This window comes from Eufriesea mexicana, unplaced genomic scaffold (genome assembly GCF_001483705.2).
Source record: "Eufriesea mexicana isolate 0111107269 unplaced genomic scaffold, ASM148370v2 scaffold474474835, whole genome shotgun sequence".
In the NCBI taxonomy this organism is placed as follows: Eukaryota; Metazoa; Arthropoda; class Insecta; order Hymenoptera; family Apidae; genus Eufriesea; species Eufriesea mexicana.
Genome location: NW_016907960.1, coordinates 721,000 through 731,327, shown reverse-complemented (window position 1 = coordinate 731,327; position 10,328 = coordinate 721,000). Strand labels below are relative to the sequence as shown.

Genomic DNA, 10,328 nt, shown 5'->3' with positions numbered 1-10,328 from the left:
AAGAAATAGAATCTGAAAGATAATTAGAACCTGAAACAAAAAGAAAGAATATTAACGCGACCCTCCCGACGTTGAAGCGACAACTGGCTCTAACCTTCACGCGGGCCCCTTATATAGCGGCGACCGTCCGGAGATCGGCGAAAATTTCCGAACTTTACCGATTCCTTTAAAAGTTACTTTTCCGCTGTAATAACTAATAATTTATTAACTTTCTTGACTTTTATCGTTAATATACGTTGCAAACTATTTGTTATCGACAATTTTAATTTGTTATTAACAATAAATTTATTAATTTATTAACTTCTTGTATTAGGTTCCGAATATATTCTAACACAAATACGTCGTTTGTTTAAGTAGTAGGCAATAATTTATTAATTTTTTCACTTTTATTATAAATATACGTTGCGAGCAATTTGTTATTAACCATATTAATTTGTTGTAAACAATCAGTCATTTATAAACTTTGTGCAAATTATAGTTACATTTTGACACAAATTCGTTCCAAGTTCAAGTAATAGCCAGTAATTCCTTAATGTTTTCACTTTTATTGTAAATTTACGTTGCGAACAATTTGTTATTAACATTATTAATTTGTTATTAACGATAAGTATTATAATTTATAAATTTTGTTTATGCTTTTCGAATATAAATTTTCGTGATGCATTTATGTGAAGTATTTTTATGCTTGATGCAATTTGTTAATAACAATTTCAATTTGTCATTAATGATCAATTTCATAATTTATTCATTTTTTATAAATTATAACTGCATTTGCACTTCCATACGATGAATTTCCATGATATGTCTATGGTATGTCAACATATCTTTATTTCTTCTCTATTCGTGGCAAAAATGAAATATTACGCGAAAAGCAAAAATGTTACAAGATTCATCTTCACTTTAAAAGTTGAGTGGCAGTTTATCATTTAACAATTTTATATTGCAAAGTTATTTGTGTACCGAATAACGAAATTTCTTTTTCGGAAATGCTTACAGAATGCATTACTGTATAACAAATTCGTGTCAGATAAAGAACTTTTTCCAAAAATGCAAGAATATCCGTAGAAAAGGAAAGAATATCCGTAAAAGCATTTGTATATTTGTCGTCTGTCAGATAAAGGAATGAATGTTGATTGTCTAATTAAAACTGCTGTTTGAACGAATAGCGTAGATGTTAGTTTACTAACTCTGGTTATGTGCTCCTAATATATTTTAATAAATCAAATCGGCATTGGAAAATTCACTAATTACTCAATATCTGTGATTAATTTACTAACTTTTATAATTACATCATAAAGACAGATCCTTCAAGAACTTTTCAATTTAATTTTCGATATAAATTTGTCCCTAATTAATTAATTATTAATGATTATTCTACGCAGTGTTTGAATTGTTGTCGAAGTCGCCATTGGTTTTTCATTAATTACTATCTTCTGCGTAATCAAATTATGACCTTCATGCACGCATTATATAAACAACATCCTGGGACATCTTCATATATCACTTTTGTTCACATTTTGATTCTAGTTTCGTTTAGTATTAAATATTTTCACGGAAGATTGTGACGGTCGTCGTTACGAAATCATGGACGCCATCAAACAATAATTAATAACTAACAAATTAGCGTGAAATTCTTTACGAAAATTATATAAGAATGTTACCTAAAGTTCCAGCTTTGCAATGAAATTATAAAAGTTCATAAATTAATTACGAAAATTGAGTAATTTATATACATTTCACTGTCGGAGCACTTCCATTCTTTTCTATCCCCTCTCTGTCCTTGTTTGTCACGTGACGAGCACTTCGACGACCTCCTCGTCTATTCTATATTCCTATTACTTTTCCGAGCATATGGTCCAAAATCATAGATGGTGCTGATCGCAGGCGGTAAAATTTTTGTTCGATCTAGATACCTTTTCCGGTCATGTGCTCCTAATACATCTGAATAAATTTATTCGGCAGTAGAAAATTAATAAATTTCCAAGTTTCTGCAATTAATTCACGAATATTTATAGTTGCACAGCAGAGTTGGAATTATAGGCAACATTCTTATTCAATGTTTGTACATAATTTGATGCTAGTTAATTTCTTATTAGTAATTATTTATATTTTCGTAAAAAGTAAATTGTTTTATTAAGAAATTTTATTTACAATGTTTTCATAGGCAAAAAATGAATACAAAATAAAAAATAGAATTCAAAAAAACTACCATCTATGATTGAGAATCGAACCCCGGATCTTCAGTATAGTATTTTAAGATATAACTAGATGGCGTCTACTACTGTCTTTGGTATACAAAGTGTGGTTTGTGATTTGGAAGCTATTTGATTTTCAATGCAAATTTTGTTGTAATGATTAAAATATTAGTAGATTTCATTTGTTAGTATAATATGGCACCCACTATTCAAACTAACGGTAACACAACCGAACGTGATAAACGTACGGCAAGACCAGCAGAGAAAAGGTAAAAATTCGATTATAACCTATTCTTCATTTTCATATTATATCCCTTTTTATTATTTTTATTTCAGATCAGAGTTAATATGTAGAGTTAAATATTGTAATACATTACCTGATATACCATTTGATCCAAAATTCATTACATATCCTTTTGAATCTACTCGGTAAGATCATATTTTTAAATATCAACAATATTGTGGATACTGTATAATTGAATAATATTCATAGGTTTATTCAGTATAATCCAACATCACTGGAACGTAATTATAAGTATGAAGTACTCACAGAACATGATTTAGGTGTAGAAATTGATCTTATAAATAAAGATACATATGCTGGAGATGTCAATGCTCAGTTAGATCCTGCTGATGAAAAACTTCTAGAAGAAGATGTCCTTACTCCACAAGATTCTAAAAGATCTAGACATCATGCTAGAAGTGTGTCTTGGCTGAGACGTACTGAATATATTTCCACAGAACAAACGAGATTTCAGCCACAAACTGTGGATAAAGTTGAAGCTAAAGTTGGTTATAGCATCAAGAAAAACTTCAAAGTAAATCTTAATATTTATATGTTTATTTTATATTGAACCTTTTATTTGATATATAAATCTTTATTTTTATTCTTGTATTCATAGGAAGAAACATTATATATGGATCGTGAAAGTCAAATAAAAGCTATAGAAAAAACATTTGAAGATAATAAGAAATCAATTGAAAGACATTACAGTAAACCAAATGTAGTACCTGTAGAAATTTTGCCAGTATTTCCAGATTTCAAGGTATTTTAAATACTTCTATTTAATATTAATATTTTAATGTTTTATTATGTTTTTATTTACTTTTTCAGCTATGGAAATATCCTTGTGCACAAGTCATATTTGATTCAGATCCAGCTCCAACTGGACGTTCGGTACCTGCTCAAATTGAAGAAATGTCACAAGCTATGATACGGTAAATTTGTATTTTATTACAGTTTGCTAATTATTTTGTAGTATTTTATTACATGTTATAACAGAGATATTGCTTTAGGGGTGTGATGGATGAAAGTGGTGAACAATTTGTAGCATACTTCTTACCATTGGAAGAGACATTAGAAAAGCGTAGACGAGATTTCACAGCTGGTATTGACTATGCAGATGATGAAGAATATGAATATAAAATGGCTAGAGAATATAATTGGAATGTTAAGAGTAAAGCGTCAAAAGGATACGAAGAAAATTATTTCCTTGTCATAAGACCAGATGGGGTATGTTCTATATTAAAGTAATAGGTAACAAAGGATTTGTTAGATATAATAGAAGCATATATTTTTATTACTCGTATTACAGGTGTATTATAATGAGTTAGAAACACGAGTACGTCTTAGCAAGCGTCGTCAAAAAGTTGGACAACAACCAAATAACACGAGGTTGATAGTGAGACATCGTCCGCTTAATGCTAATGAATTTAAAATGCAAAGATATAGAGAAAAACAGTTGGAACCACCAGGAGAAGAAGATGAAGATGAAGAAGAAGAAGAAGAAGAGGAAGAAGAAGAACCTCAGCAAGAAGCTGAGAAAACAGAGGAAAGAGGTCAATAGTATTATACAAACTTCTATTGGCTATATATTTTACATATTTGAAATATAACTTTATGATTTAATTTTATTTTAGAAGGATCTGAAAATGAGGCTGAATCCAGAGCATCATCAAGAGCATCATCCAGAGTATCCAGTAGAAAATCTCGCTCTCGTTCAAAATCGGGTTCTAGATCAAAATCTCGTTCTGCGTCACCATCGAAGTCTCGATCTGCTTCTCGTTCACGTTCGGAATCCCAGTCCCCTTCTAGATCGCGTAGCAAATCAAGATCAAGATCTGGTACTCCTCAATCTAGAAACTCTTCGAAATCAAGATCTCGATCAAAGTCACCTTCGAGATCTCGTTCTGGATCTCCAGTTAAATCTCGATCTGGATCCCCATCGAGTTCGAAATCTAGATCGAAGTCGAGATCTCTTTCACGATCAAGATCAGCTAGTGGCAGTGGAAGTGAGTCTGGTAGTGGCAGTAGTGAAAGTGGTTCTGAAAGTGAATAAATAATAAAAATTGGAAATGTTCTACCATTATATGTATATACTGATTGTTATAAATGTAAAATGTAGTAGATGCGGTCAAAACATTTTTAATAATAAAAAAATGATCGATAAAGAAGGTTACACTTCCTCATAATCATTATGTTTAGTATAAAAATGTGCCGATAGAGTGCAGTTCAAGTTCTCTTGCGTTCACCTGCAAACCTCTTTTGAGTAGCATTGCATCATCAGCATGACGTACCCAAACTGTGTTTTACCCTAACACGCATGGCACATTACTAGCAACAAAAGTTTCAATATTGAAGTTTTCAGAGTGATATGAAGCCAAAAACATAAAGATTTACATACAGCATAAAAAGTAAGTAAAAATTAATATATACAAAATGCAACATTTTTCATAATATGAGACTACAGTGTTCTAAACGTTTAAAATTTACTATGTATTCTAAAAACATTGACTTCGACTTATATGACGCACTACTTGATATGCATTCGTAGTTGTATATATATCACATGCAGTACATGTAGTATTTTAACTCACTACGTAAACATATAATAAAAAATATTTAAATCAGTTTAATGTATTTGATTTAGAAGTTCAATAATATATTTTATGCAGTACTAGTACTTGTATTCAATGTTATTATCTTTTTTAATCCTTTAATTTTTAAAAACTATAGTCTAAGTTTTTAAATTTAATATATTTCTTTAAATTAATTATAGATGGCACCAAAGAATAAAGAAAATAATACATCTGGAAATAAAAAGAAGAGGCAAGTTTCTGAAGAAGAAGACGATGAAGACTATCGAAGACGTAGAGATAGAAATAATCAAGTAAATAAAAGTAATTAAATATTTTATTGAAAATGTATTATGAATATTTGTTTAATGTTTTAATTTTTTTATAGGCTGTAAAACGTTCTAGAGTTAAAAGCAAATTACGAACACAACAAACATTAGAACGTGTAAATCAATTAAAAACAGAAAATGAATTACTCGAGGAAAAAATTAAAATGCTTACAAAAGAATTAGGATTTTTGAAAGACCTTTTTCTTGCACATGCAGGTATGTTTATATTGCGACTATTTAATTTTTTTATAGTTCTTAGTACATAAATTATATCTATAATTGTAGGTTCAAGTCAACATTCTATGAATTTTCAAGATGTAGACTTGAATGCTCTTCTGGCTGAAGACACAAAATCTGTGGAACAAGTGAAAGAGGCATCTAACCCATAGGTCATAACTAATTCCACGTGAAACAAGTAACGTGGTATTGATCAGATCTGAAGATGCACTTTGGTTCGTCTATTTCTAGTAAACAGTCAGATATCTTGGAAAGATATCTGCTTGTAATTGACTTTTAATGAATTTGAGATGCATGAAATTTTAGTGTATGCAGCTCATTGCATGTGAAATTCATTATTATTGGAATCTCAAGTATTGAATGAGAGAAGGTACAAAATTCAAATACTAAAAAGTTAACAATGCATGTAGAGGTAGGAATTGTTTTCAGTGGAGGAAATGACAATATGTTATATGAAGAAATATATTGTATCAAAGAAGGAGATAGGTGTATAACAGAGCATGTGTATGATATATTTAAGTGCTTAAGTTTAGAATAAACAAACTCAATAATTCCACAGGGAAAATATTTTATGTATTTCGTAAATTTTTATTTTTTATGATGTTATACATAAGATACTGTGAATTATAATTACTTATAATAGCATTATTTTAATCATTCCATTATAATTGAATTGTCAACATTTATCGTTAAATATTTTATGCAATTGAAGCGTTAAAGAGAAAGTTTCATAAGCTATATTATGACAAGATTTTTTTTTAAAAAGCTATATTACTATAGAAAAATGTTCATTGTTACAAAGTGTATGAATTGTCAAGAGTATTTTTAAATGAAATAAAACAAAGTACCTGGAAGTTATAATTATTTATTCCATGTATAAATAAATTTAAATTGAAAATAGAGATGCACTTTCGATGAAAATAAATAATGTAGGTTTCCCCTAGAAAAACACCTGTCATCATTCAGTTACTAGATTCAATGTTGACTTCAGTGATTTGAGTTATTTTTTTAACACTGGCATGAATTTTAATATTCAAAGTAAATAATTGAACAACTTAAACGAAAATTTGGATATGGGGAAAACAACGAGAGTAGTTGTTTGTGGAATGAAAGGTGTAGGAAAGACCGCGTTATTGGAACAACTTATATACGGGAATGTCAATGTCAAGACAGTAAGAATCTAGGTTATGTTTGAACAAAATCAGTTGTAAAAGAACATTTGTATGTTACGTACTGTTTTGTAATTTTAAATGCACAATTTGATCGTAAACGAAATTAACGTGATATTACATACTTATTTTATGAAAATTATATTTTGTAATGTAATAGGAAATTCATCCTACGATCGAAGATATTTATGTTGCAAACATAGAAACGGACCGTGGCACGAAGGAAAAAGTGCGATTTTATGACACGGCAGGACTGGAATCTCTTCAAAATAATGCAAATAATCAACAATTACCGCGGCATTATCTTGGTTTTGCAGATGGATATGTTCTAGTTTATGATACTGCTAAACCTGAATCTTTAGATGTACTTTTTCCATTGAAAAAGGATATTGACAAAAATAAAGACAAAAAGGAAATAACCGTGATCGTTATTGGAAATCGAAGTAAAACAGAAGAAGACTCTCATAGTTTGGAGAATACAGCAAGCAAGGCTGCAAATTGGTGTACAAGAGAGAAATTGAAACACTATGAAGTAAATGTTATGGATAGGGGAAGTTTGTTTGAAGCATTCATTAATTTATCCTCTAGATTGAATCCTCCTACCAATAAGAGTACATTCCCACAATTAAGTATGGGTAGAAAAAATATTAAAGTTGAAGGTCCTTAATTACATTTATTTATAACTTACTTAGTTGTTCGTATTACCAATGTTAGTGGCATTCTTTTAATCACTGACACTGGTTTCATTGTTTAGTATGCTCAAATAACTTTTGTACAAAATAAGCGTATACTCAAAGGATAATGTACTTAAAGCATCTGTTTGTTTAGATGCTTATAGTATTGTACATGTATAGTGATAGTTTTTCGTAAGATATTGTTCAATTCTATGTACAATATATTGTGCATTTCGTTCCTTGTTTGTACTTAAAATAGGTATATATATATATATATATATATTATCGAATGATCGATCGTAAATCGCAATTAACTTCATTCGTAATGTTTGCTTGCTATAAAAACTTCATGTATAATGCCCATATGGATAATTGAAGTGAAGCGATTTACCATTCAATCGGCTTTGTCAATTGCCGTAAACAAATATTCGTTCCGAACACATAATCCCACAGTTTACTGCTAATACCATAACCTGAAGAAGGCAATTTTCATTTATAAGAGATTTGTCTAATATTTTCGAAGTAAAAAGAGTGTTACCTAAGTCATGATGTAAGAAATGATGATAGTTATGACTTCTTTTCAATAAATACATATACGTTCCGTCTTTTGGCGCTCCATGATGTAAATAATAATGTATTAAATCGTAACAAATATAGCCTATGGAACAAAACTTTTCTTATTAATACATAATTAATGTTCTTAATAGGATTATCAAATCTAAATATGTATATCGTTGATATTACCTGTCACTGTACCAGCCATTATAAACGATACCGCCGTTTGTGGAAACAGTGCTTCATAAATATATACTAATAATCTTGTAATTATTAAAGCTGGAATAGGAGGAAATACCAATCTTCTACCATCAAACGGTGCCTGTGAAATAGGAAACGAAATCGTTAAGCGATTTTAATTAATTTTGGCTTATCGAATTATCTCCTCGCTGTTTTTTGTTTTTCTCTTTTTTTTTTTTTTTTTTTTTGTAGAAATTGAACGAATTCAATGATTAACGATTAATTTTGTACCTTGTGATGGACGCCATGAAGCAGAAAATGAAAGGATATAAGTAGTTTAGAGTTAGTAGGTGGTTTAAAGTGAAAAAGTTCACGGTGAAGTACATATTCTACAAGACTCCACATAAATATACCTAGTACGTACGAGATTATAGATTCGAACAAGGTGGTTCCTGAAAATTACGAAAAATTTAATAGAATATATATAATAATGAAATTACAATAATTTTTAAGGAAATTAGCGAGCGGCAATTACGTGTAGAGGAGGAAGTTGTTGAAAATGTCGAATTCTGTAATATATGCAAATATCATGGAAATTGGTGATGGCTACATTTCTCTATATAAGCACCATTTTGAATTACGCATTTATAAGGTATGTTAATACAAAATTTATAACAATCGATCGTCCCTTGGATAAACTGATAATGATGTATTTTAATTGTTTCGTAGCAATTGTTACTTCGTTATAAACCGTTATTACTTCGTGTATTAATAAAGTAAAAGAAGAAATGAAGAAAATAAAACGAATAAGATACAGTTACCGGTATTATTGGCGATATTGTTCATCCATCCCGTATAGACGAAGTAGATAACAATCGGGATCCATATTATTGGAATTAGATACCAAGGAGTAATCGTTATATTTTCTAAGATCTTTGAGTCGAAAAGTCTAATATTCCGATTCACTGGTAAATTGACCCACTCCCAATACTGATGACCTAACGAACCTACTTGTGGAAGTATAGCGGCGTTCCAATCGATCAGGTTCTATAAACGTTTAAATGAAACCATCGTCAGTTTGCAAGTCTCGATGTTTCCCTTACATTTCCCTTAAAGCGTAAAACAAAGGCGAAACAATTCGACACGAATATCAGGTATTCTTATAAGTATCCTTGTACTCACTTCATACTTCTGGTACGTTTCCTGATTCTTTACCGTGAACTCTTCCAACAGGTGAAACGCCGCTTTCGAGTGAGGATTCTCTTCGAATACTTTATCCAAGCTTCGATTTTTAAAGTAATTTAATACTTTCTTTCCACCGGGATGGTACGAAAGAAAGTCGTGTATGTTGTACAATTGATTTTGGTATTTAATTAGAAACTCATTGCTATTCTTATTATCCTCGATCGATTGTACTTGAGATTTCGATTGCTCGGTACGTTTCCGCACGTCGCCGTTAGTATCCGTCTGTCTCGCCATTGAATCGATCAAGCCGGTTACTATTCGTAATCACTATGTCGTTTATCGTTTCAAGAGGAAATAATATCGTGCGGAAGTGAAGCGTCGTAAATAGCAAGTTGAACGGTGGACGAGCAATGAGCAGAAATCTGTGAACTATCTACTTTTGATGATCGACTATTTTATCATCGCACACACGAAACCTTGTTAAAATACGCGTATGCGGATATCGTATGGACATACCATGCTATCTTCCATGTGTTACTTACCTTGATAAGTTCCTATCTATACACCACCGCCCTCTTCTAAATTTTTATTATACTGACTACGCATGGTCTCCTTTTTCTGCTCATTACGGTGCATTACTTGGAATCGTTGACGATTATCGTTGTTTCAACACGATTATATCATCGAGCATTATCTAACCTGGCGTTTATCGTTTGTTTCTCTTCCGTTTCTTTCCTTTTTACACCAGTCCGCTGTTTCTCTTGCACTTCGTTACGCGGTTTCCTGTCACATCCGATGGACACGCGGTGGTAGTAACATTGGCTAACAATAGGATCGAATAAGAAGGACTTTCGAACGGAATCGTAGGCACGAGGTACGAGCGTGAGAAAAGTCGATAAGCACACAACCATGGCCTCGTGTACTCGGCAATAAATAAGCTTTTATTTA

General features: G+C 31.0%; 3 protein-coding genes across 5 annotated transcripts; 2 read left to right on the top strand and 1 right to left on the bottom strand.

The window, feature by feature from the left end:
• Positions 1-2,295: 2,295 nt before the first annotated feature.
• On the top strand, positions 2,296-4,534 carry atms (RNA polymerase II-associated factor 1-like protein antimeros). 2 transcript variants are annotated; one of them, XM_017900610.1, is made up of 8 exons: positions 2,296-2,464; positions 2,532-2,624; positions 2,689-3,013; positions 3,098-3,241; positions 3,310-3,413; positions 3,492-3,708; positions 3,791-4,034; positions 4,119-4,534. In XM_017900610.1, exons 1-8 carry the CDS (start codon positions 2,391-2,393, stop codon positions 4,532-4,534), a joined length of 1,617 nt encoding a protein of 538 aa, XP_017756099.1. In that variant the 5' UTR covers positions 2,296-2,390. The 2 variants fall into 2 exon arrangements, with proteins under 2 accessions (XP_017756099.1, XP_017756091.1); XM_017900602.1 differs by having other exon boundaries at positions 4,116-4,534.
• A 207-nt stretch (positions 4,535-4,741) lies between these two features.
• LOC108548107 (NFKB inhibitor interacting Ras like 1) lies at positions 4,742-7,456 on the top strand. 2 transcript variants are annotated; one of them, XM_017900901.1, is made up of 5 exons: positions 4,742-4,889; positions 5,255-5,365; positions 5,440-5,596; positions 5,666-5,832; positions 6,947-7,015. In XM_017900901.1, the coding sequence occupies exons 2-4, from the start codon at positions 5,255-5,257 to the stop codon at positions 5,767-5,769; spliced, it is 372 nt and encodes a 123-aa protein (XP_017756390.1). In that variant the 5' UTR covers positions 4,742-4,889; the 3' UTR covers positions 5,770-5,832; positions 6,947-7,015. The 2 variants fall into 2 exon arrangements, with proteins under 2 accessions (XP_017756390.1, XP_017756381.1); XM_017900892.1 differs by lacking the exons at positions 4,742-4,889; positions 5,255-5,365; positions 5,440-5,596; positions 5,666-5,832 and adding an exon at positions 6,566-6,789 and having other exon boundaries at positions 6,947-7,456.
• Positions 7,457-7,828: 372 nt separating this feature from the next.
• On the bottom strand, positions 7,829-9,961 carry Fa2h (Fatty acid 2-hydroxylase). Its single transcript, XM_017900878.1, has 7 exons — positions 9,923-9,961; positions 9,378-9,809; positions 9,017-9,242; positions 8,487-8,647; positions 8,205-8,337; positions 7,999-8,118; positions 7,829-7,933 (listed from the first exon to the last, which is right to left on the bottom strand). Exons 2-7 carry the CDS (start codon positions 9,672-9,674, stop codon positions 7,848-7,850), a joined length of 1,023 nt encoding a protein of 340 aa, XP_017756367.1. The 5' UTR covers positions 9,675-9,809; positions 9,923-9,961; the 3' UTR covers positions 7,829-7,847.
• Positions 9,962-10,328: the final 367 nt, after the last annotated feature.

What these genes read in the sequence shown, in the direction of transcription:
- atms (XM_017900602.1), top strand. Translation starts at nt 2,391, where the DNA reads ATGGCACCCACTATTCAAACTAACGGTAACACAACCGAACGTGATAAA. An exon ending in TTGTCATAAGACCAGATGGG is followed by an intron (nt 3,709 to 3,790) that starts GTATGTTCTATA and finishes CTCGTATTACAG; the next exon opens with GTGTATTATAATGAGTTAGA. An exon ending in TGAGAAAACAGAGGAAAGAG is followed by an intron (nt 4,035 to 4,115) that starts GTCAATAGTATT and finishes ATTTTATTTTAG; the next exon opens with AAGGATCTGAAAATGAGGCT.
- LOC108548107 (XM_017900892.1), top strand. Translation starts at nt 6,691, where the DNA reads ATGGGGAAAACAACGAGAGTAGTTGTTTGTGGAATGAAAGGTGTAGGA. An exon ending in GGAATGTCAATGTCAAGACA is followed by an intron (nt 6,790 to 6,946) that starts GTAAGAATCTAG and finishes GTAATGTAATAG; the next exon opens with GAAATTCATCCTACGATCGA.
- Fa2h (XM_017900878.1), bottom strand. Translation starts at nt 9,674, where the DNA reads ATGGCGAGACAGACGGATACTAACGGCGACGTGCGGAAACGTACCGAG. An exon ending in AAACGTACCAGAAGTATGAA is followed by an intron (nt 9,243 to 9,377) that starts GTGAGTACAAGG and finishes AAACGTTTATAG; the next exon opens with AACCTGATCGATTGGAACGC. An exon ending in CAATATCGCCAATAATACCG is followed by an intron (nt 8,648 to 9,016) that starts GTAACTGTATCT and finishes CGTAATTTTCAG; the next exon opens with GAACCACCTTGTTCGAATCT.